The 27,046-nt window shown below is 49.7% G+C and overlaps 2 protein-coding genes across 3 annotated transcripts in view; both read left to right on the forward strand.

The window, feature by feature from the left end:
• On the forward strand, positions 1 to 26,037 carry LOC144943230 (fos-related antigen 2-like). 2 transcript variants are annotated; one of them, XR_013639469.1, is made up of 5 exons: positions 1 to 296; positions 6,620 to 6,922; positions 17,887 to 17,994; positions 22,133 to 22,847; positions 23,907 to 26,037. XR_013639469.1 is itself a non-coding variant. In XM_078870537.1 (4 exons), exons 1-4 carry the CDS (start codon positions 150 to 152, stop codon positions 22,709 to 22,711), a joined length of 1,137 nt encoding a protein of 378 aa, XP_078726663.1. In that variant the 5' UTR covers positions 1 to 149; the 3' UTR covers positions 22,712 to 26,037. The 2 variants fall into 2 exon arrangements, 1 of the variants encoding a protein (XP_078726663.1); XM_078870537.1 differs by having other exon boundaries at positions 22,133 to 26,037.
• JDP2 (Jun dimerization protein 2) overlaps positions 22,833 to 27,046 on the forward strand; it is a 16,841-nt gene continuing 12,627 nt past the window's right edge. Inside the window, exon 1 of the mRNA XM_078870539.1 lies at positions 22,833 to 22,920. The gene's annotated coding sequence lies outside the window, so the exon portion shown is untranslated. The remainder of the gene's footprint in view (positions 22,921 to 27,046) is intronic.

A 27,046-nucleotide genomic window follows, 5' to 3' on the forward strand; every position in this document is an offset into this window, starting at 1 on the left:
TGAGGAGGCGCGGATAGAGAGGTTTTTTTTTTTGTATCCGAGAGGTGTTCTAGGCGTTCAAGCCCAGCTCACGCGAAGCCCGTTGAGCCGGCCCGGCCAAATTTGGCCGGGCCAGCTATCCTCCCAGGGAAGACGGGACGTGCTGGACTATGTACCACGAGGAGGAGGAGGAAGAGGAGGAGGAGAGGGAGTCGGGCAGCAGCCAATCGTCGGCAACAGAAACGCCTCTTCCTCCTCCTCTACCGACCTGGCTGGATCCCCTGTACCAGATGACAAGCCCTGCAAGCACCTGCCAGGCGAGTGAATTCACCTACTACGGTGTGTGAGCGTGGATTGATTGAGGGTTGGACTCGCGTGTAAGCGGAGTAAATGATGATGCTGTTGGGTTTTCTCTCATATGATCAGGGTTGGGTATGTACGGTGCGAAAGAAGTCCAGGTTGTATACAACGCATTAATATACATGTGTATATACACTCATATACGTTTAGACACACACCCGAATCAGCGTGGATATTACTTGTCACTGAGAGCTATGGTCGGAAACACAATTTAGGGGGCTGGTATAAATACCTATTCACACACACACGTTTATTCCATCACATAAGTACAACATACACATATTCCAGGTTCATTCGTACGTACAGCAGACACATCCTTCCATTCATTCACACGTACAAAATAAGTGTACAAAGACCCCCCGTATAGCTTTAACAGACTGTTGGGGCAAATGATGTGAGCGAGTAGCACTTATGAGGGCCGGCACGATACACGTGGGGTGGGTGGGTGGCCAGAACGTCGCCCGACCGCCTTTGTCTCCCCACACACCGCACTAGGTTTACACACCGCACCAGGTACCCGGTACTTATTTGAGGCTGAGTCGACCGAGGGAAGATTCAGGACCGGTCCAAATAATCGTCACTGGTGTTGGTCGTGAGCGGGAATCGAACTCGGGTGGGCCAGGTTCGGAGCGCAGCGCGCTAACCGCTGCACCACCGCTCCCCAAAGACAATCTCACACACACACACACGTTACATTACACACCTTCGTATCCGCTGTACATTCAAACACATAATGCTCATTCATGCACGCACTCACACATTCATGAATGCCTACATCCATTCACACACATCGTGTCTGGGCCTCACGTACATTCACCGCACTCGGCACACACGCGTACCACGCGCATGACTATGGAACTCCCGGGGCAAGGCAGCGGAGACGCCTCGCCACGGGCTCGAGACGCTGAGACTCCTCCATGTGGCCGCGTGCGCGCGCGCGCAGAGCGCGGCCGGGCCTGATTGATGAGTCAGTGGCCACGCTGTTGTGTTACTAAGAGTTGCGCTCTATGATTCATGCGTGACACACAGCACCATCTCCTTCTCTCCCAGAGGAGCCGCTTATGGTGGCTCGTGCGAGCGCGTGTGTGTGTTGGTATATTACGCACGGAGACACAGAGGGGGACACCGATTTAGTTGAGCGGAGAAAGACACGGGGAGAGATACGGAGAGCACGGAGAAAGGCAGACGGACGGAAAGACAGGGAGACGCGACGAGATGAGATGTTGACACCGAGAGACGCAGCGTGGGCGCGTAGAGACGGGGGACACCGAGAGACGGTGAGAGAGACACCCACACAGAGACAAAGGCACGTGGAGAGACTTAGACAATTGGTGGAGGTGAGGGGACTAAAAATGTGGCGGTCTCGTGAATGTGCAGTGGTTGTTGCTCGCACTTGAAGGCAGCGCGAACACAATCCCGCTCGTAGCTAATGAATGCGATCTCAGGGTACGAGAGGAGTGCGGATGTGTAAACATTGAGACGATCCGTCTCGTCTTAATTAGGGCCATTGAACGTGAAATCTTGCCGCGGGGTGTAAATGTAGTGACCGCCGTGCACGCCTATGTAGAGCCGAAAGAGCATAACTTAACGTTAATCAGGGTCACAAGGTCAACCCCATATCTGTATGCACGAGCACACGATCCGGAGGCCACAGTAATAGGTGGCAAGGTGTGGATGCAAGTGTGAGCACGGAGGCAAAGACAACGCTGGGTGTTCTCTGGGCTGGTGAATCACGTCGAGATTCGTGAAACTGCCACGCTCGGAACCCCCCCCCCAAATGATGTAAAAATGCAAAGCTCCGCCGCGTGCCGTCCGCTCTTCCGACAAACCAACCACATTGAGTACGCCCCAGGGCGTACAACACCCGGCTCATGTGCCCGAGGATGACCAAGGATAACAGTGGATGGATGACATCAAAGTACGGATGAGGCTCACGCTGGAACAGACAGTGAGGATAGCAGAAGACAGAAGTCAGTGGGCCAAGGATTGCCCCTGGTGCGGCCAACGTGCGGATCGAGGACGGCTGAAGACGAGACATTAATTGCGTATTCAAGTATTCAATTATCATCATTGGGGCAGGTTATCGATTACACGGGTGACCATTAAGGGCTCGCCAGGCACTGTAGGCTGCATTTGGGGTTGTGAGATGACCAGCAGATGGCAGCGCTCGTGAGGTCATTGTGACGTTTTCTCCGGGTTGTCTGGTTGCTTCCAAACGAAACTATTTCTTTTTGAATTTTACCATGTAAGATCCACTGAGCTATATCGCTCTTTTTCGAATGATAGCTCAACGAAGTGGCTTATGTGAAGCTGTTAAAGAGGCCAAATACTCCAAACTCGTGACGTTGATTCTAAATGTGGAGGGGAAAACCGGAGGACCCGGAGAAAAATCCAGGCGACCACGAGAAGAGACACCGCAAACTCCAAATACACAGCAGGCGTCAGGATCGAACCCACGACCTCCTGCACACCAGGCGAGGTAGGTAACATCTCATAGCCACCGTGATGATGATGAGAGAGACACCGCAAACTCCAAATACACAGCAGGCGTCAGGATCGAACCCACGACCTCCTGCACACCAGGCGAGGTAGGTAACATCTCCGAGCCACCGTGATGATGATGAGAGAGAGAGACACGCAAACTCCAAATACACAACAGGCGTCAGGATCGAACCCACGACCTCCTGTACACCAGGCGAGGTAGGTAACATCTCCTAGCAACCATGGCGCCCAGAAACGAGAAGCAACTCTTTGTTTCAAAACACGAGCTGGACAAACATCCCTCTTGCCGGGCCGTCGTGGTGACGTCTTACGAACTAGAGCGAGGCTTGGCTGTTAGTGCCGTGCTTGCAATTATCACCACTCTTTAGTGTTTAATAACAATGCACAGACGATATTGTCAACTCACTGCAGCCCCACCCACACACACACCGTGTGGGCTATAGGGGGTACCCAACAACTTCACCGCACTGCTCAAGAGAAGGCGGTCAAAAATCGAGGACCCCATTCAAATGTTCGGTCGCCCAACCGAAACGAATCCCGCTACCGCTCGAACTGATCGGTGCCGGCTTCACGGCGCAGTGAGCTAACCACCGCGCCACCGCTCCCTTCGCTCGTGATCACCTGCGCGGTCATATCGCGTGCGTTGCGAACCGATGTGGTGGTGAAGTTGGGGTGGTGGTGGTGGGTGGTGTTGGGTGGTGGTGGTGGTGGTGGGTGGTGGGTGGTGGTGGGTGAAGTTGGGGGTGGTGGTGGTGGTGAGTGGTGGTGGGTGGTGGTGGTGGTGGTGGGTGAAGTTGGGGGTGGTGGTGGTGGGTGGTGGTGGGTGGTGGTGGTGGGTGAAGTTGGGGGTGGTGGTGGTGGTGGGTGAAGTTGGGGGTGGTGGTGGTGGGTGGTGGTTGATGCGAAAGTCAACGAGGGGGTGTCGCGTACGGAGATGACACGGGGGGTGGGTGGGTGGGGGGGAGTCGATCCCAGAGAAATCGATTCCCGCATGCCGTGGCTCGGAGCGGTCTGGAATCGATTCTGTTTTGGTGGCGGCACGGAGAGGCGACTCCATGCCCACGCTTGATGCGAAATGTTGGGATTTGAAATTTAAAAAGTCAACAAATTATTGCTCATTGTTGCTCAAAGAGATTGTTGTGCAGTAATCTGTAGCTGAGGTCGTTAGTACGTCAGTTATTTATTAGTTAGGTTTAAAGAGCATTGTTTAAGTTGTGGATTGCTATTACTCATTGATTTGTTTTAAGTTATTCTGTGTAAACTCTGATTATTTATTGGTGATTACGTGAATACTTTTATTGTTTTTTTTTCAACATACTATTTACATGGTGGTATCCTAAAGTATAATAGACATTCAGCTATCACAAACTATTCAGATGCGTCAGTTAATGTGTATTCTGTTTCTGTATCTACGGTATACAGTATAGTAAAACATTGTTTTAATTTATTCCTATACTCATTAGTGCTGTATTAATCCAGAAATAATTACGTTGTAAAAACAAATGAAAGGCTTTGTAAGAACCAGTTTTTTGGGGGGGAATCGCCATCCATAGATGACCCGGTGCACGAGCAGAGTGGATGCACGTGAGATTTGTGTTCAATGATGCAGAGTTGAGGATCCCAATGGGAGCCAGTGGCTTGAGAGGTGCCACTCATTGGGGTAGGGGCCGACTAATCGAGGCCGGGAGCGCGTTTAAGTTACTGAAGACAGCAGCGGCGTCGGAGGCGCATATCTGGGAGCGGCCGAGACCAGGTGGCGTTGGGTGACCCCCAATGTGTACGTCGACTCAGGCTAAAGGAGAGGGGGGGAAAAAGCACGAGAAACAGAAAAGAGGCGCACACAAACACCAGAGGAGCCTTAGTGGACGCGGGGACGAAGATTGCAGAGTCGGGGGGCCAGCAAAGCGTGTCACGGCGTTGGGGTAGTGATGTTAAATGAAGCTGTGGAGGAGCGTTGCAAGGTGTAAGCCGAGGAGGATATTAAAGAGTGAGTGGATGATGGTACAAGAGACCCTCGATTATTCCGCGCGAGCTTTATCCGGGTTGCGGATTAACCGCGCACCTGAGATTTTGACATAAATTAATAACTCGTGGATTTCCCCTTCATCTCAAAACAGTTGTACATCATTCAGGAAATGTTCCTCTTCCTGATGACGAATGCTCGTGTTGCGATCGAAACGTCGCAGCTTTTTGTTTATTTTATTATTTTTGTAACCTATCTACGTGACTTTACCGAAAGACCCACAGAATATGAATTCCTGCAGTCATTAAAACTTTTAGTCAAGTTGCACATTGTTGATTAAAAAAAAATGTATTACAAGTCACATGCTTCAACCGAACAAATAAGTTGCTACTGTTAATCCTAAATCCACGTGATCGTCTCTACAGTACAGTGGTTACCATAACGGCGGGCGGAGTTTGATGTTGATTGGCGTGGCTCCGCTATCCACTTAGTGGGTGGGAAGCTTCTGGACTTTTGTAATAAAACAAGATCAATACATTATTTACTACAATTTTAGTTTTGTTCATTAACAGACTCCATTTTCTCACCTTAAACATAATTTATACCTATATGAGTGTTTATTGGCATACCGATCTGCGGGAAATGTATATTTTTGGATTATCGGCGATTTAGAATTATCCGTAGCAGTCCTCCGCGTCAATTGTGTGGATAATCGATAATCTACTGTAATGATATTATTACAGAGTAGACACATTTACAGCGAATAATTTGTTATGGCGGAACACCGATACCGAAATTGGTCAATGCAGGATGCTGTGATATTGACAACACTAGTTGTTGCACACACGTTATCACACGCATGTACATTCAAATCATATATTGGTTTTGATCTTTAGTTGTAGAGTTGTGAGATTGTCAATACGCTCAATAATAAAATAGGGAAATGCCAGAGGAACATGTGCCCTGGATTGTATCCGTGTTGTTATACAAATCACCAACGCTCAACTCCGATACCCACCTCTGAAAGGTGGATATCGCCCGTGCATTGTGTGTGTTGAATTTCTCTCGCATCATACGTAGCCAAGCGTGCTCATCAGAGGTGCATTGGCAAACCTGGAGCGTGTAAAGTGGTGGCAGGTGAAACAATGCTTGAGCGAGCGACGTTGATTATGAAGGCGTGTGAAAAGTATAAACGTAAATGATTCAGAATACGGATTAATTAATCATACTTGATTTTAAGCTTTCGTGACTGCAGGAATTAATCTTTGCTTCTTTCGGTAAAGTCACGAAGAAAGAGAAATAAATACATGATAATGTTGGTGATTCTTCCTTGGCAAGCAAATTGAGAAGTCACTGTCGACAACCAATAAGCAGCGACACCAGCATCATGAAATCATTCCTCAGCAGCATCTTCATGGCAGGTGACATGGGCCAGTGGTTTGTCTCTCGTTATAGAGGTCAGAGATCCCTTGAGTAGTCCATTGTGTGCTGATGTCATTGTCCACATTTGCCACGTTTGAGAAATTACTCAATTTGAGTTAAACATTATAAGTTACTCACCCCCCCACCCACCTAATAGCAGCGCAGAACGTAGGCAGTTGTGTCCAGTTTCTGGCTGACTTCCAGCTGGTCTGTGATTTCCTGCCCAGACGAGAAAGATAGACCGAATGGCCTCTCCCCACGTACGTTACTTTTTCTGATGACGAATAATAAATAATATTAATCACTCTAGCCGTGTCATAGTGCTCCCACCCATGCTTCCCACCCTTCTCTTCTCCCTCGCACCAATCTAACATGGACATCTCTCCCATTCAGGGCTACAGCGTGGACGTGCCCAGCACCAGCCAGGGCTTGTTCGTCCCCACCGTGACGGCCATCACCACCAGCCAGGACCTCCAGTGGATGGTCCAGTCGACCGTGATCACCTCCTCTGCCTCGTCGCACCAATACCCCCGCGTCCCACCTCCCGCTTACGTGGAACCGGATCCGGCCCCGCCTGGCCCCAGCTGGCAGGAGGAACAGGCCCAGCAGGCAGGCCCCAGCGGAGCTCGCCACCAGGGCCACCAGGTGGGGTTGGAGGCTCGCTCTCTGGGAGGACGGAGGCGCAGGGATGAAGAAGTGAGTATTGTTTGCACGAGAGGGAGGACTGGGCTGTTCTGTCATCGAGTGCGCGTTTGCCAATTCCACGTTTCTTGGAGGTTCAAACTGGGCACACGTCAAAGCTGGCAGGGCCATCCCTCCGTCAGCCATTCATGGACGGCCCCGGCTTATTTAGATGTTAGCCTCGCCCACTTCCCTTAGGCTCCACCCACACTCTGCTAGCACCGCCCACTGCCCAGGTAGCCCCCGCCCACTGCCCAGTCCCTTTGCTCGTATCATGAGCCAAGCTTGAGGTCAGAGGTGTTTTAAATCAAAGGCAAAATCCTCATTTTCGAAACTGGGACTGTCCCGGGCAAACCTGGTCATTTGGTAGAATGCAGACCACTGAAAAGCACGTGGGCCCAGATTGAGATCCAGGAAAAGTGACTCAGCCCACTTGAAAACTGTGCCATGAGAGCTTCAACGGTGCTGCGCCATTCCACGTCAAGTGGTGCATGAAGCTCGCTTTTCACAAGGAGCTGCTCGCCTTTAGCCGGGCTGACCTTGTAAGATGTCGTAATGTCGTAAGGTCAACACCATGATTGGCGTCTCTCACTTATGACAACTTCAGGTCACGTATTGACTTCAAGCAACACAGATTGGATATTTAGAAAATGAATAGATTTTTTTTTTTATCATAGAATAGCATAAAGAACAATAATAAAGTTCTGGGACTAGAAACGGTCTGTGCCAGGCCGCACTTATCTGGCATCACTATTCATATGAACTGACTGAAAACTTTCTTCCTCGGCTGCACAGCTGTGCTTTTCATTCTCTCCAGTGCAGCGTCCAACCTGTGCGTGCGTACGTGCGTGCGTGCGCACCGACTGTACGCGCGATCGCGGTTACATTTCCATATCCGAGACAACTCTAAGCGCGACCACCAAAAATGCCACCCTGCGGCATGAGCTGCCGTGACTAATTTATGAGATGTAATGAATCGGCCACCGCATCCCACTCGACACCAGCGCGACCGCGACATCCGTTGCGTCTCGCGACACCCAAACGCGAGTTGAGTTACAGCTCAGCCACGAGACACAAAGTGGTGCCACCTCAACGCAAAGTGAGACGGTTCGATTCTCGATTGCCGCTGATCGGTAATTTTAGGTTCGCGTGTTTTTTTTCGAGAGTACGATGTTGTTGTTGTTACACGACAGCGTTGAGAGATGTTTGTATGTTTGTTGACATACTTTTGCACAGTATGTAGCAGAGGTGGGACAAAGTCATTGTTATGCAAGTCCAAGTCGAGTCGCAAGTCATCAAATTCATGACTCGAGTCTGACTCGAGTCCAAGTCACATGACTCGAGTCCACATCTCATAGGTGGGACAAAGTCATTGTTATGCAAGTCCAAGTCGAGTCGCAAGTCATCAAATTCATGACTCGAGTCTGACTCGAGTCCAAGTCACATGACTCGAGTCCACACCTCTGGTATGTAGTCAACTGCACTCATCGGAGGTGCAGGGGGAAGAACAACAAAGAAAACATAAAAAGCAGTTCCAAACAATCCCCCCCCCATCCCCTCAAATGTTTTCACCGGAACCTGAGTGCCAACCAGCAGAACCTCCGATTTTTCCTTTGGGATGTATTCATCCAGCAGTGGGTTGATCATAGCTGATGATGGGGATGTGAAAAAGCAATACTCTGCCCAAGCCCGTAGCCCCAACAGCAAATGTAGAAATAACCCCTACCCCATATTCTTGGTTCTTTCGGTAAAGTCACGTAGAAGGGAAATAATAAAATAATAAAAATATAAAACAATAAAAATTCTCACGACGTTTCGACTGCAACACAAGCAATCATCATCAAGTGTGAAATCCACAGCAAGAAAATTTAGAAAATTTTCTGCAGTAACGAAAGCTTTAAATCAAAATTATAACCCCTTACCCCCTCCAATTAAATTGCATGGATAGTATGACGCGTAGCCCCGTAATCCCACAGCACATGTTATGCGTGGTGGGTGCCCATCCAAACATTATCCAGACTCGAACATGCTTAGCTCTCTAGATCTTTGTGAGATCGGGGATCAATGCGGGGAACGTTCTTCAAGGTCGGGAGTCGGCAGCCTGCGGATCGTTAAAGGAACCGCTTCGTGACGTCAGCTATTGAGGACCCCGCCGTCTGGAATACACCACCACAGTGCATCGCGGCTCTTGAAACGTTGAGTTTCTTAAATTATTCGAAACAACAACAACAACAACAAATGGCTCTTGTTATTTCCGTTGCCCGCCGCCGCTGCTGCTGCTGCAGGGCACAGCACGCGGGCACGCCTCGTGAGCACCGCACCGTCAATCACCGAAAGCAACAACATATTTGTCTTCTTGGTTCTTTCGGTAAAGTCACGTAGACGGGAAATAATAAAATAATAAAAATAAAACATAATAAAATAATTCTCACGACGTTTCGGCCACAACGCAAGCAGCCGTCCTCAGGTGAAGAACAGGTCTGTCGGGAAGACAGCGTCTGAATGAGACGCTGTCTTCCCGACAGAACTGTTCTTTTATTATGTTTTATTATTTTATTATGTTTTTATTATGTCATATTTTTATTATTTTATTATTTCCCTTCTACGTAACTTTACCGAAAGAACCAAGAAGATGAATCCCTGCAGTCACGAAAGCTTTAAATAACTAAACAACTAAATATTTAAAAATACTTTTTTTTAAAACACGCTTTAATGAAATGTACCGTACTCGTAATGGCAGAACTCCACGACTCCTGGAAGTGACCCCGCAGCTTGTCATAGCAGAAGGAACCGTGGTGATTTACAGGCAACGTGAGTTGAGCGTGGACAATTAGACCCGTAAAAAAGATTGTTTAAAGATATATATTTTAAAATTTTAATGATAGAATATAGTATTGTCATCAGTATGACACACCTATACCAAGTTTGCAGTCGAAACGACATTGGGAAGATGGTTGAAATTGAGTTACAAGATTTGAGGATACAACAGAGTTAAATAAAGACGTGTAAAATGTTTAAAAATAGATATTTAAATTTTTTTATGATAAAATATAGTCTTGCCATCAGTATGACATAAGTATACCAAGTTTGCATTCGATATCACATTGGGAAGTGTGTAAATTTTGAGTTAAAATTTTTTTTAAGGATACGACAACAGACGGAGTGAGTTAAAAAAGATTAAAAACCCACGGTAGTGGGCCTCATGCCCAAATGTAAGCAGGGACACCACCGAAAAAAATTGTCTTCGAGACTCAGTTGCGCTCATCCTGCTAACATAATTGTCAATTATTACGAATGCCGCTATTCTACACAAAACGACGGCCCATTGTTTGCATCACCAGTCACAACTCACCCGATCATTTACCCGTCAGTGTTATATTAAACCGGCGGCCAAGATTACAATGCGGTGGTGGCGGCGTGGGGGGGGTGTGGGTGGAGGTCGACACGTGCGATCGAATGGGATGGGTGAGTCTCTCCATCGCGCCTCTCGGCACACAGTCACGGCGCAGGAATGCGCGCGTCTCGTCCGATCGCCCGTGTGCAAAGCTTTCATTCGGAAGGCGCGTTCGGTGAGTGAGCGAGTGAGTCATCGTCACTTGAACCGCGGCGCTGGGCAGTGTGGCAGCGTCGTCATTGAGCGAAGGGTTCGTGATGGCCGGGAAGGGCGTCACTGAAGGAGGGGGGGGGGGCGGATTCGGAGGGGGGGGGGGCATTTGGGTTCGGATCCGAGTTTTCGGCTGTGGTCGGTTGGGGAATTGTGGTGTTTGTGTCATAAATAAGAAGAGGATTTTTGCCTTCGTGGTGTAATGTAGTAACTTGGCGGGAGACGACCTTGCGGGTAGCACACTCTTTATTAACACCAACTTATATTACACGGGTGGCTAATTGCAGCCTAACCCACGGGGTTCCCCTGGCTACACCCACACGGGCTCTTACGCCCCGTAGCTTCTCGGAACTCACCCGGCTGGGGTGTCCGTCTCGACTCTGGGTCCCACAGCCTCGTCCCACATGGACGTCAGACCACGGGTCCCACAGTCTCGCCTCCGAGCCACACAGGGCCCCGGCCCTTACAAGGACAGCGGGACTAGGGGTCTCAGGGCCCTACCTCTTCAACACCGTCTTCGATCTTCAACTGGTTAACAACTCCCCGAGTGCTCCCGCGCGTCCCCCTTTATAGTCCTCCATGCGGACGTCGCTGAGAGCACCCACCCCAGTTGACCAATCACTGCGCGCTGCCCACGATCCTCTTTCCCACCTTGTGTCAGCGCGCACAACCACGCACCCCGCGCCGCCCCGTGATCTCTCACTGTCGGCGCGCGTCAACACCACCACTACAGTGGCAATTAACAGGAGGTGTTAAGATGTTCGAACGCCAGATAGAAACCTTTTGCAAGGAATCATGTCTGCATTAAGAGGCCGTCCATAAATGACGTCACGCGATTTTGGACGACTTTTGACCCCCCCCCCCCTCGTCACACGGCGTCACAAAAAGTCTGACCCCCCCCCCCTCAAATATGACGTCACAAAGCTCTGCCCCCCCCCCCAAAAAAAAAACATGTTTCAAATCGCTTTAAACTATTGTCATTGTAGTGCGTATTTAATGTGGCGCTGCACTCTCATGTTGTAAGAGAAAACATTTATTAAAAAGTATATTTAATTAAGTAGAACGTGTTTGCCTATATTTATTTAGAAGTTACGCATTTTGATGTGACGTCACATTTCTCAAACCCACCCCCCCCCCCTCGTGACACATCGTCACAAATGTCTGACCCCCCCCTAGGTGTGTGACGTCGTTTATGGACGCCCCCTTAATGCAGACATGATTCCTTGCAAAAGGTTTTTTATTGGTGTTTGAACATCTTAACACCGACTTTATTGGCACAAAAGCTATTCTTATTTTTCATATATTTGACACTGCCAGAAAGATCCCATGAATTGTAGCGTAGTGAGTGGGCGCACTGAGTCAGATATAGCCGAGTTCGATCCCGGCCCCGGCTAGCGATGGTGATAACTGAACGGACCCTGCTGCTGTACCCCTCCACCAACCTGCACCGGCGAGCGTTGGCAGGTAAAGCGAACCCGCTCTCGTGAAAGTCGCAGAGAGGACCTCATCTCGAAGTAGATTGACCGCCGGCGTGCATTGTAAAGTGCCCCGGAAAGGCCGCTATATAAATGCGAAACGGAATATAATAGAACGTGAGTGAGTGAGCAGTCGATTCGATCGAGGTTGTCAAGGTGTCAAGAGATGGTCTCTGCCAGGTCATCAGCACAAATAATGGAAAACATCTTCGTAAATTAGTTTTTTTATATTCGCTTATAATTCGAGGCTCAACACATTTGGCAATCACCGTTACCCTAAAAGTAACAAATATAACAGGTACCGTTGTGGGGCTAGAAATACGGGCTAGGAACCCAAACCGTTACACGATACGGGCGTTTTTTTCTATACAAGCGACATCACCCTCTAAGATGAGATCTGCGATTGGCCGAAACTCTTCCACCAGGCCACGTGAACCACGGGCGGATCTGCGGGTGACGCCTGATCCGCCTCCATACAGAGGGGCTTGTTGGCTGCTGCAGTGAGAACCCCTTGCGATCTCGACCAAGGACCTAGGACAACGTGAGCCGAGCGAAAGCAATCACGATGCAGGCTCGGAGTGGGGGAGACTTGGCGGCTCCTGGACGCTGAGACGCAGGAAGGAAAACCGAGTGGATTGGAGAACAAACAACAGTTTGAGTCAGTGCCGGATTGAATTATCCCAGTAGCAAAAATAGCTACATATGCTAAGGGCCCCGCACTTTCAAGGGCCACGCGCTAAATGCTTTCAAGCTATCAATTCCGGTTCAGTGATTCTGCACTTGCTCTATTACTATAGTACTATACCGCCTTCAACTTTTACGGACGACTGGGTGTTTAAGGTTAGCGATTTGTCGTATTATCTGCCTGTATAGCTACATGAAAAAATACAATTACTTTACTTTGCAAGTACAACATTTGTGTGTTTAATATTGATGTGTTTTTTTTTTATTTAGGGCCCCTTTGTAACATATTCGACCAGCCCCGCACTAGCTTAATCCGGCAACTGCTTTGAGTCACCCTCTTGACTGTGAAGGAAAGTAAAGAAGTTTGGGGTTGTGGATTCCGGCTCTGGCGGTGGCCGCTCAAGACCGACGACAGAGTGGCAGCCCGTGACGGCGGAAGACGCCCGACCGTGGAGATGGAGCAATGAAATGAGCTCGCGACCAGGAGCCAGATGGATTGTGGCATCGCGAGGTCATTACGAGATGGCAATGTCTTCTTGGTTCTTTCCGTAAAGTCACATAGAAGGGAAATAATAAAATAATAAAAAGAAACATAATCAAACAATTCTCACGACGTTTCGGCCAGACGCTGTCTTCCCGACAGACCTGTTCTTCACCTGAGGACGGCTGCTTGCGTTGTGGCCGAAACGTCGCGAGAATGATTTTATTATGATTTATTTTTATTATTTTATTATTTCCCTTCTACGTGACTTTACCGAAAGAACCAAGAAGATGAATGCCTGCAGTCACGAAAGCTTTAAATCGAGAGATGGCAATTGTTCGGTAGGAGTTTAGGGGAGTGTATACAGCAGTGAATAATTATAAGATATCTCCTCCTTAACGGGGGGGGCGGGGGGCAAAGGAGGCTAGACGATAGGGAAGGGTGGGAAAGGGACAAAGGGGGGGGGGGGTGATCGGGTTCATTGTCTGGGCTGGGGGTGGGGCTGTGAGTTGAGACGCAGTCCCGGTTTAGCAGCGCCGTCCTCTGACTCATAGTAAATACAAATGCACCCCCCTCCTACGACACTGCTCCACAATGCTGCATCACGGCATGCAAATTGCTCAGGACTGCAATAGCAACAATCGCGACGTTCACGGCGTCTTTGTCGACCCGCGGCTGGGCGGAGGCCATGTCTGTCACAGAGGCCTGTCTGGCCATACTTTTCCACGGTGGTCAGTCAGTGTGAGTCGGCGAAGGGACGGGATGACGAGAACCGGTTCACATTTCCAGGGTGCGATTTGTCTAATGTTTAGTGCGGTAACAAGTAAGGGATTTGTCACGTAAACAAAACGCCAATTAGTGACTACTTCAGCCCAACGGTGTGTTGGAGAGTAAATCTACAACATTTACAATTAGAGTAGTACCACGTTTCGCTGGTAATTACATCAGATCCCTTACTAATTGGCTGTGTCGGGTGGTGGAGGATTCCGACACATTTATACTTACGCGATCTAACTCAAAAACCTTTCTAGATTTGAAGTTTTCGTGACTGCAAGGGTCCATACTCTTTGGTTTTTTTCGGTAAAGTCACGTAGGTAATAAAAGAAAATTAATTTAATTTATTTATTTTCTTTTTTACCTACGTGACTTGATCAAAAACCTTTATTATGAATAATATCGGTCGTCAAAGCCTACCTGTTAAACGGGGAAAAAAGGCTTTCAGAATCCCGCACTGAGCAGCGTGGTCAAGAATGGTCAAACAAACCCCATGCCCAGGGGATAGGCAACCTCCGGCTCTTGTGCGGTATGCGGCTCTTTAAAGACTGCTTCGTGAGGTTATGTGTTAAGCACCATCGTCTCGTATTCACCACCACAATGCATTGCGGCTTTTAAAATACTGAGGTTTTTTTAATATATACCGAATTGAACACATTCATGCGGAGGGAGCTGGTAGGAACGTTGGGTTGCTCGGTCAATGGCCAGGGTCAACGGCGGCGTGGTGTATTCCGCAAATATGGCCGACTGTGAGGGCGGGCACAAGCCGCCGTGAGTAGGTTAAACGTTTAAGGGCCCCACGGGGTGACCAGCCCCTCCCCACCCAGCCCCACCCCACCCAGCCCCACTCCTCCCACCCCCCACCCAGCCCCACCCTCCTCACCCAGCCCCTCCCCTCCCCACCCAGCCCCTCCCCACCCTCCCCTCTCCACCCAGCCCCACCCCTCCCATTTTTGGATGCACGACGGACGGACGGACACAATAATCCCCTGTGGGCTGGTGTAACAAGGAGGTTCCTACCAGTATCAGAAAAAAAATCTTCTTGTTACTTTTGTTGGCGACCCCTGCCCGTGACCAACACAACAGGAGGCATTTATCCAACTTTAACTAAAAATTATAGAGACAACACACAATAGTGGCGTCGCCTCAATGTGTTACGTGCACTTTGTACGGATGATAATAATAATAATAATGCATTTTATCACGGCAAACATGAGTCTCAACATTAACAGTAAGCACGGTTGGCTACATATAATGCGAAAGAAGTTCAAAACATACATGCATGACAACAATAATATTAATTATTGTTGCTCGCGTCTATCCAGGAAAGTCACATCGGGTCCAATGACTTGTGGAAGGGTCTCGCTCAATTGAGTTGTTTTATTGCAAGATGTTTTCAGCCATTTAATCGGTGTTGTAAACGTGGGAGAAAATCGGAGATTACCCAGAGAATACCCAAGCACGTGACGGGGATCTACCCCCGGACACATGGAAACAAATGGAGATTAGTCCACCGGCTGTCTTTATTTATCTCGGTGAGCCAGCGTATGGCACCTCCTAGGCACCCACGTGACGAGAGTTTTACAAGATCTGTGCGGTGATCCACCAAGTCCTATCCTCTGCAGTGCCAGATCACAGGCCACGTGCACAGCCACCAGCTTCCTTGGGGTGTTTGGCCAATTCCAATCATCACGTGTTTGGCTTCACATGCAAGAATGCCGAGAAAATCCGGAGAAACCACACCAACATTTCACGTGTAGGCTTTAACGACTAATATTATGACTCATAATTCGTTGCTTTTGGCCGAGGTACATACCTGCGTGGTCGTACTCAAAATAAACTCATTGTGAATCAAAACCCAATGCTCATCGGTGGGAGTGATAACTCGAAGCTCCGCAGCAGGATTCAAGAACTCATTGTTGTCGTAGCCACCTTACTCCCAAGCAGTCTCCATTCAAGTACTAACTAACTAACCAGGCTCAACCCTGCCATTGTACACACAAAGACGTGCTTTATTTGTCTGGGTGGGAAGGGATAAATGTATCCACCCTGGAGATGATAAGTGTAAGCACGGTCCAGGGGATACAAATATGAACCATGGCCAGGGAAATCCCTCCCATCCCCCCCCCGATCAATCGCACCCCGCAGATATCACTGCACATTTGGTGTTAGAGCCGTGGCCGATATCCAACTTGGGTATCCGGGTTGGTGGCGCAGTGAAACGAACCACTGGGCCACATCTCCAGAATGCAGCTGTTTATCCCTGACCCCCCCCCACCCACTCCTCGCAATTTTGTGAATTGTCAAGAATTTAGCCAACAATCGATTTTGATTTGCTCTACGGTACCTACATTTTGCAACATCATTTTCAAATCACTGCCGTGCATTGGGTAAGCAGAACAGAAAAATCCAGTCTCGTATGCACGACGTGAAATTGCATGAGGACGACGATTGATGTTTACGAAAGAGACGGCTGCTACTAAGCCGCTGGGCGATTGTTGGGACAGCGACGCGGGCAACCATTCCCGTTTCTAGATTTGAAGCTTTCGTGACTGCAAGGATTCATACTCTTAGGTTTTTTCGGTAAAGTCACGTGGGTAAAAAAATAAAATTAAAAGTTAATAATGGAAATAAAATAAAATAATAAATCACGACGTTTCGGAGGCAACACAAGGACTCCGTTGATGCAGTAATTTTAGCTGTGACGGTCCCACCTGATGACGGAGACTTGTGTTGCCTCCGAAACGTCGTGATTTTTTTTATTATGTTTTATTTTTATTATTTTATTACTTCCCTTCTACGTGACTTTACCGAAAGAACCAAGAAGATGTTTTATTTTATTTCCATTATTAACTTTTAATTTTATTTTTTTACCTACGTGACTTTACCGAAAAAACCTAAGAGTATGCAACCATTCCCGTGTTTGTCCGCTCCTTGTGGAGGTTTGCGGTTGAAGGCGAGTGGGCCTCGCCGGTGAACACTGCGGGTGTTCAAACCGAAACACGGAGCGAGTCCGTGTCACCGCGCGCGTTCCTGATTCGCGTGACATCGCTCAAAGAAGAGCGGGAGAATATGTGCCTCGCCGTTATGGGGCCGTCCATAAATGACGTCACGCACCTGGGGGGGGGGGTCGGACATTTGTGACGAGGGGGGGGGTTGAGAAATGTGACGTCACATCAAAATGCACAACGTCAGAGTGCAGCGCCACATTAAATACGCACTACAATGACAATAGTTTAAAGCCATTTGAAGCATGTGTTTTTTTTTATTTGAGGGGGGGGGGGGGTCAAAAAATCGTCCAAAATCGCCGTGACGTCATTTATGGACGGCCCTTATGGTCCAGAATTTGTCAATTTCCTTGCGAGTTGACGACATCCACAAGATAAAAGATGAATTGTCAACATGAAGTTACTATTCGATTCAAGAATCGATATTTTTAGTTATCTTGTTTGTTCTTTGGCCAAAACTAAATATTTGCATTTAATTAGCATGAACAACAATGACGCGTTATCGCCACTGTGACAGGCAACAGATTGTGCCCAACTCCAAAGTCGCCATCACCCCCCCCCAACATCACCTTCAACCCCCCCCCACCAACATCACCATCACCACCACCCCAACATCACCTTCACCACCCCCCCCCCAATATCACCCCCCCCCCAAACATCACCTTCAACCCCCCCCCACCAACATCACCATCACCACCACCCCAACATCACCTTCACCACCACCACCCAACATCACCACCACTCCAACATCACCATCACCCCCCCAACATCACCACCCCCAATATCACCTTCTCCAACACCCCCCCCCCCAACATCACCACCACCCCAACATCACCACCCCCCCCCCCCCCAATATCACCTTCACCGCCACCCCGACATTATCACCACATTCATGTTTCCATCGCCACGCTCACATCACCACCCCGCTAACATCTCGCCGCCCTCCTGTGCAGCTCTCGCCGGAGGAGGCGGAAAGGCGCCGAGTTCGTCGCGAACGGAATAAACAGGCGGCCGCGCGCTGCCGAAACAGGCGGAGAGAGTTGACGGACAGGCTACAGTCGGTGAGGAGACACACTCACGCAGACACACGCACTCACACACACACACTCACATAGACACACTCACGCAGACACACACTCACGCAGACACACTCACGCAGGCACACACGCAGACACACTCACGCAGACACACACACACGCAGACACACTCACGCCGACACACACACACAGACACACTCACTCACGCAGACACACACACTCACGCAGACACATACACTCACGCAGACACACACACACGCCGACACACACACGCAGACACACTCACTCACGCAGACACACACACTCACGCAGACACATACACTCACGCAGACACACACACACGCAGACACACTCACGCCGACACACACACACAGACACACTCACTCACGCAGACACACACACTCACGCAGACACATACACTCACGCAGACACACACACACGCAGACACACTCACGCCGACACACACACACAGACACACTCACTCACGCAGACACACACACTCACGCAGACACATACACTCACGCAGACACACACACACGCAGACACACTCACGCCGACACACACACACAGACACACTCACTCACGCAGACACACACACTCACGCAGACACATACACTCACGCAGACACACACACACGCAGACACACTCACGCCGACACACACACACAGACACACTCACTCACGCAGACACACACACTCACGCAGACACATACACTCACGCAGACACACACACACGCAGACACACTCACGCCGACACACACGCAGACACACTCACTCACGCAGACACACTCACTCACGCAGACACACACACTCACGCAGACACATACACTCACGCAGACACACACACACGCAATCACACTCACGCAGACACACTCACACACGCACACACATTCGCCACCTGTGTAGTAGTGATGTCACCACAGTGCTCGTGCCAGGTTAGGTGCACCTTAAGCCCATGTGAAGTGTGGAAGGCTGGCTGACAGGAGGTCACGGGACAGACCCAGGTGCCGTGGGTTTGCTGACTGAGATGGCTGGCAGATGCATCAACTTTCCCTCATACTGTGCCATCATTGTTGTGAGCATCGCTCCTCTGCCCTTCTCTGTTGTTGGAGAGCGACTGCTTTCAACTGCCCAGTAGCTTCCTTCACAAGCCTCCTCCGCAGGGACCGATCTTGACACCATTGGCAAGTCCACTCAGTTCCAGTGATTATCTGGAATGGTGTCCCTCCACTCTACACATCAGCGTTGGTGCCATCCTTCATATGCTTTCGGATTCTCAAGGCTCTCCGATTTCCTTTGTTTTCTCCCACGCCTTTGAATGTCCTTAATAAGTTAAAATTGTGCATAAATGTATTAGCGAATGTGTAACTGTGGCTGAGAAGACCCGGAGCTTTTTATGGAGCAATAGGTCGGGCAGCTTCCACAGAAGATTGCACAGCTGATGGAAAGGTAACGTCACTCGTGTCTATGTACGTTTAGCTTCTTTCGCACCATATGTAGCCGTGCTTATCGGAGGTGCGGAGGGAAGGTCAACAAACTAAACACAAAAGCAGTTCTAAAGAAATTCGTTTTCAATCGAGATGATTTAAAAGTGCGCAACTCCCATTGGCTTCCGAATATCGGAGGGAAGAACGTTCCAGACGGCCACAGGAGCGCATCTGAAAGCGGCGACCACCGCTTTTGTTCGATGGTCACCAGCCACTCGACTGATTCGAAGTTAAACCTCCTGCTGCCAAACCGGAGATGGTCATTATCACTCCGTCCACGTATGAGAACTCCTCCACCCTTTCCATAGCTGCCCTGTTTTATCGTGGAGAGCTGAGGGGACGGAGTGTTTTGATGACATTAAATGCCCACGCAATAAAACTGCATGGCCAGGAGTCAGAGCCATTTCCTGTTCACCTCAAGCCAAGAGTATTTGTTTCACAGAATAATAACTCAAGAGACCACGACATAACACGTAACCATGTAAGTGACAGCGATGTCCTCTAACCCATGCAATGTTTAACATCTTTGACCACGTTACAGGAACCTTTCCATGGCTGTACTAGAGAAATGTACATCCGGTACAAGTGTCGTGAAACGCAATCCTCATGAAGACATTGCCTCGTGTGTACGGGAATTGGGAGAGGTTGCCGTTGAAGGGAATGCGGCACCACAACAGGGAAACTACGGGGACGGACTGCCGACTCGTGGCGCTGACTGTGACCACCAACATCACCCCCTGGGTGGATGGAGCCCTGGGCATACACCTCGTGGGGTGTGACGTTGAATTGTGACGTCGGATGTGACGTGGGGTGTGACGTGGATGTGACGTGGGATGTGACATGGGGTGTGGGATGTGACGTGGATTTGTGACGTGGGGTGTAACGTGGGGTGTGAGATGTGAGGTGGGGTGTGACGTGGATGTGACGTGGATTTGTGACGTGGGGTGTGACGTGGATGTGACGTGGGTGTGACGTGGGGTGTGACGTGGATGTGACGTGAGTGTGGGGGTGTGTGATTGGCGGACATCCGCGTGGCTGTCAGTATAAGGGCGGCTCAAGGGAGTTGAAGGAGAGTGAAGATTGGCTTAAGCCTCGAGAAGAAGAGAGAGAGAGAGCGGCTGGGCTGCGTGAGCTCTACACAACAGCTGTATTATAATAATAATACTCGCCTTTTGCCCGTCCTAGGACAGAAGCTGTAATATTTACGTAAAGAAACGTCTGCGTATACTTATTTATTTTAGTAACTTTCAATTAAAAAAACGTCAAATTTAAAGCGAATTTGCGTTAAAAAAAATGGTCTTGCTTATCATAGTAATGATCGGGGGGGGGGGGGCTCTTTTGCAGTGACGTCACGCACGCATGTAGCACTGCTGCTGCGAGATTTATTTTTGACCGTCACTTTCCGTAAAGAAAAGTCGCCATATTTGAAGCGACTTTGCGAAAAAAAAATATCTCTCCGCCCAACCTTCTTCCGCGTGAGTGTGAAAATCCACCCGCTCATGATTATTTAATTATTAATGACGTGGGGGGGGTGCGGCATGTGGAGTGACGTCACGTGCGTTACACACATTTCTGGGCTATTATAGAAGACACGCTACTCATTTAGACAAGTGTGGAATAGTATATTGTATTGTTTTATGACGTCGTTTTACCCATCTGGGTTCAAAAGTGCAATATCGTCTTCCATTACTATTGACACAGTAAATTTAAGCGACGTTACACAGATAAAATAAGAGGTTGATTTATACTCGAATATCCCCCGTGCATAGCATTAACAAACTGTTGGGGCAATACATTTTGCTGTGACAGTTTCACCTGAAGACGGAAGCTTGTGTTGCCTCCGAAACGTCGTGATTTTTTTTTATTAATTTAGATTTCATTTTTTACCTATATGACTTTACCGAAAGAACTAAGAGTATGTTGAGGCAAGTGCTGTCAGCGAGCAGCACCTATGAAGGCCGGCACGGCACACGAGGGGGTGTAGGGCCAGCACCACGCCCAGCCGCCTTTGTCTCCCCACTGCTAATGTTTACACATCGCAACTAGGTACTAATTATTTTAGGCTGAGCCGACCTCGGGGAAGGCCAGAACTTGTTCAGACAATCACCACAGGGGTGAGCTGTGGCCAGGGATAGAATCCAAGTGGCTGGCTTCGCAGCGCAGTGCGCTAACCACTGTGCCACCGCTCACCCAAACCCGCACACAATTACATGGTCTGATAGACCGCTTCCCCTCGATGTGTACTCTCTCTCCCGAGCCAATCTTGCTTCTCCTCTCCCCCACCATCCCCGGTCTCTCCCTCCCTCCGTCATTCATCTTTTCTTCCTCCCACCCCCAACCCCCCAAGTCTCCTCCTCCTCCCTCCCATCTCAGAGCCGGTTTCAGTGGTGGCAATGATGACGACGACGGTGACGATTATGAATGGCCACCTCTGCTGAACCTTCGCTGCGTGACGCTGCGGTGTCCACAACGATTGAATTTGCCGGCTCTTTCCCCCCACCAGCCCGATCATTATTGTCGGGGGCGGGTGGTCGGAGGGGGGGACGGTGGGCGGGGGGCCCCGAGAGGAGGGCGATGCATGCAAACGTTGGAGCAGCAACGTTTGCCTGCGCAGCATTGCGCATTCCGTGCGCGTGCCTGTCCGTGCGCATCTTGCGTTGCGTGTGCGGGTCGCAGGAGACGGACGAGCTGGAGGACCGCAGCACGGGCCTCCGTGCCGAGATCGAGACGCTCAGCAAGGAGAAGGAGCGACTGCAGTTCGTGCTGGCGGCGCACAAGGGCTTCTGCAAGATCGCGCACGAAGACGACGTGGAGGACTGCGCCCTCGCCGCGTCCGCGCACCTCGTGTGCGTGCCGCCCCCCTCCTCCAAGAGCGAGGGGGAACTGCAGCTCGCCTCTCAGCTGCAACAGCAGCGGCAGCTGCAGCAGCAGCAGCAGGAGTGCGCCGAGCCGTCGGCCGGAGCAAACATCTCAGGCAGCTACTACTTTGACTTCGAGCCCATCGCCGGGCCCTCCTCGTCCGCGTCATCTGCCGCCACGGCTGCGGGCACCGCCACGTCCGTGGGGGGTCCCTTCCCGTCCACGTCGGGGTACCACCCGTTCTTGCTGCAGGGCGCCGGCTCGGGCCAGGACGAGGGGAACCAGGCGGGTGGCGATGCGCCGCCGTCGCAGCAGCAGCAGCAGCGCGCGCCCGGCAGCAGTAACGGGGAGCAGTCGTCGGATTCGCTCAGCTCGCCCACGCTGCTCGCGCTCTAGCGGAGGAGTCGTGGAGGAGGAGGAGGGGGAGGAAGGGGTGCATGAGCTTGCCTTTGTTTTGTTCCTCGGTTGCCCCGAGTCCCCCAGCCGCGCTCCGACAAAAGTGATGACGACGACGATGGCGGTGATGATGATGGTGATGATGATGCGGTTTTGGAGAATGTTTCTTTTCTGCAACCAATGCAACTCGCGGCAAGCTTCGGCACGGGGTAATTTCTTTGCCAAATTTTTCGTAAAATTCCTTGGCAGCTCACGATCGAACGGACGTTAAACGCTTCCTTCGTTGTGACTAGTATTGATCATTGCTTTATTACTATTTATTTTATATATACATGATTTTTAGATATACATACAGTATATGTGTGCGCATGTGTAAATACAATATGTGTATGGTTGGCATTGGCCGCGCACACTCACACAGTCACTCCACTGCCTTAGAAATGCACGGGCATTTTGCTCGGCTATCTCCGGCCATTGCGCCGTTGTGGTCATTAACATCTTAGTATTTGTACTTAATATCGCACACACCTTGGGCATTAGCTACACACACACACACGCGCGCGCGCGCGGCGTTTTAACGCCTTCATGAATGAATGCACGAACACTTGCGAGATTAGAGAGAGGAAGTCGCCTCTGTCAGTAATAATCTTGTGACGCGGCCGAGGGTAAAGGTTGCAGGCTCGCAATTTCTCGCTGATGGAGAGGGCCTCCAACTAGTACCTCCAGAGTGTCGCTCCAGGTGTGTGTATTTTTGTGTTTTGCTCGACTCTTCCACATCGGGCAGACGTCTTGGAAGCGTTGGGGCGTCACCCCACCCACACTTTACACACGATCGCCCTCTCGACTGTGGCGTACACATTTCATGCCGTTGGGTGAACCCACAGGTGCAGGGGTCGTCGTTTCTTTTTGTACGTCAGGTCGCACTCGGGCATTCTTTCTCTCGGAGAGTTGTGCGTCAAAGGGGGCCTTCTTTTGGATTTGAATGCACGCGCAGGAGTAGATATCTGGGTCTCTGCGGATTTTAGTTAACTCATGTGCATACAAATTGCTCCGTGATGTGGCCTTTGGTGTTTTGGGACCAGATTCGCACAAACATTTCTATGAAACGACCGGAATGCGTAGCCCTAAAGTTCTAACCCCTTTTCTGCCAATGGATATTTAAAAACTGTACCACGCTTTTGTCAATCTACTGCAGGACGGAGGCCAAGCCACGCCACGTCGGTGTCAGGGGTTTGTACTCTACGATGGTGGCCGCTGCAGTGTGGTGAATGATGGTAGGCGCCAAGGTCCGGTCCAGATATCACTCGCCACTGACACGGCGAGCGATCTCTGGGACGACGCCGTCGCTCCGGAGGTATTGGCGTGTTTTTCCGCTCAAATTCGGGCGGAAGAACGTTCAGCAAATGTGAATCATCCCTCTTTGTCTGACTTCTTTCGCAAGACAATGAGCCCAATGGTTTATTAAACTGAACCAAAACGTAATTTGCTGGTTTAAAACAGGCATTGCTTGACCAGCATTTATTTCCTTATCGATGATCGTATTAATTGTACGTGCGATGAAACGATGTCAATTACGGCTGTCGTATTCCGCGCGATCCAAGAACCCTGATTGCGAGTCTCAATGCATGGTAAGGGGCGTAACGATTAATCGATTATCACCCCCCCTCCTCCTCCAGCAAATGGCACACGCATCGGGTAGGGGTGTTTTAACGAATAGATGTTTTAGATTCGTACACGGTGTAATCCCTTCACGTGACCCCGCCCAATCGCCACGATTTCAGGGCGTCGAGGTGGCAGCGCGCGTCAATGAAACACGTGGAGTCCCCCATTATGCTCGCGATGCACCCGTTGACTATACAGGATCCATGCTTAAAATGTGCGAACGTTTCATTGAAACATAATACACGCGAATAGCATGATGATATTTACAAAAAATATAAACTACAACAAGGTCCTCGTTCAATGCGGTAGATGCGTTCCTGAAAAGTTGCCGCGCTGAGCGAAAAACGCGTTCGGCGAAAACAATTTCCCCGTAAATAATTGCCACGATAAAGTTTGGCGACATGCGACGCAGGCACACGATGTACGGACGCACGGTGCAAGATGGCTGGACAAATAACCGTTACTGTATCATTCCGCTTACTGTATGGTACCGCTCAGCCACGCAGCTCAAGAAAGTAGTTCGTCGTCGTCCCACGTTATAGCGGAGCGCGTTCCGCGTTGCCCAAGAAGCATTCCCCAAATGGAAGAACCGCGCGTCACAGTGAAGACGCGGTTGCGTGCACACGCGTTAAGCGAGGACTTGCCGCATTGAGTCGAATAGCTTACGCTCATTCCCGCACCCCCGATTGGCACCGTTGGCGACGTACGGTGTGAAAGAAGTTCAACACACGTAATGGTGATAAGTCGTCGAATGGCTGTAGTGAGGGGATCAAGTTAATCGAGTGGCCCTCATTCCCCCACGCCCACCCCCCAGCCCCCCACAACACATAAACTTTATCGCGTTTTGTCTATGCCGCGTCACAGGATTATTGAAAGTCTCGAAACATTCCTTAAACGGCACTGCCATTGCTGATGTTGTGACCACTGCTACTACTGAGCGAAGGCTTCCACACGCCGTATCGGCCGTGGGGTTCGCTTGACCATACTTCACCACGCTGGATAATGCAGCTTGATGATTAAGTGAGCGCACCCGGGATTGGTTCAGCCTTCACTCGCCACCGACGCTAGCCGTGGCTGGGCATAGAGCTCTGGCCACCCCGGGTTCGGAGCCGAGCGGTGTGCGAACCAATGCGCCACCATTCCCAACCTCTGTATTTTTTTCTTGATCACGACTCAAGCGTTCGGACTTCGTGCTGTACGTATTGTGAACCTCTTTTTTTATACACACACACACACATTTTATACCGGGACGCTGCCCACGCTGGAAATGTGCAAGCGATGTCGACGTTGACGACCTGGATGTCCATGCAGCTCTACGATCCCGATGAGATATGGAAGACGTTTCATTGTCGGTGTCTGCAAATCCACCGTCCTGTTTACATTCGGAACTCGCGTCGTCGCGGTTTATTTTATTTTTGCATAACGAGAGGCTCATTGGTTGTTTATGCAAAGGTGTCTTATTTTTTTAATGAGAAAAAATCTATTTATGAGGATAGCGATTCAATATTTATTGATCAACTGGCAACTGATGGTGTTCACGTTTCCGCGTGCGTCGATTTTTGAGGGCGAGTTTGTCGAAAGCCGTCGCGGTATTCCTGGCGCGCCTTCTGAGGCATCACAAACTTTGTTTTTGTATCTCCGTGACGAAATAAATGTTCACTTAAGCTCCGTCAGCCAATGCGACATCATCAAGAAAAATGTAATCGTGTTTAACACGTAAGCTTTCGCGACCAGTATCATCCATAATACAGGTTTTTTTGAGGGGGTTAGATCGCATATCTTCTAACCTATATAATTCATTTTTTGTCTATCTGTCTGTCCGTCTGTCTGCGTACGCTCTCTTGCGGGGGATGTAGCTCTCGGACCGTGGGGTTCGCCGAGATTAAATTTTGCAGGTGGGCACGCCCCCGGCCCCGCGGTAAACTTAGGCATTTCCGATTTTTCGTCTAAACTTTAAATCGGACCGATTATCGATTTAGTGCGATTTCTATTTATTTATTTAACGCTTTATTTATTTATTTAATATCGCCGACCGGCGCGGACCACGGCAGTTGCCCCTGGCAACGGGTAGCAACAACTTCGCTGCGGGGTGGACGCCATTTTTAATTCCCGTTAAAAATATGCGCACGCAATAACACGCGACTCTGAGATAAATTCATCAAAGTTTCACGTCCTCTTCACTCCCCCCCCCCACCCCAATGCGTGCAATTACTATTATAGGGTCGGTAGATAATAAAATTATAGCGATTAGACAATATTATTGTAGCGCGGGGGGGGGGGGGTTAACGGCCCCAGTACCCAGCCTCAGCCGGGTGGGCAATCTAGGCGAGGCCGGAGGCTCTGCACGGTACTAGGCCTCGACACGCAAGTCTGTCAGGCGTCGACTTTGTGGTATAAACTCGATATACCCAGCGTTGCCCGGGGGAAAAAAACATTTAAAATCTTCTGAAAACTTTAAAACATAACATCCCAATGAAAATACAACTGTGTAATTAAAACTCTAAACCCGACCGCACCAAGAATCGATTCTCTGAATCGCGAAAAGGAATCGAAGGTTGTAGATTCATTTAGAATCGCCTTATTTCCGTTTAATATTAGTTGGTTATAGAGTTGATATAAACTGCTACGAATGGGAAATATCCGGCGTTGACCGGGGCTAAAATATAATTAAAA

The sequence above is a fragment of the Lampetra fluviatilis genome, chromosome 30 (genome assembly GCF_964198595.1).
Source record: "Lampetra fluviatilis chromosome 30, kcLamFluv1.1, whole genome shotgun sequence".
NCBI lineage: Eukaryota > Metazoa > Chordata > Hyperoartia > Petromyzontiformes > Petromyzontidae > Lampetra > Lampetra fluviatilis.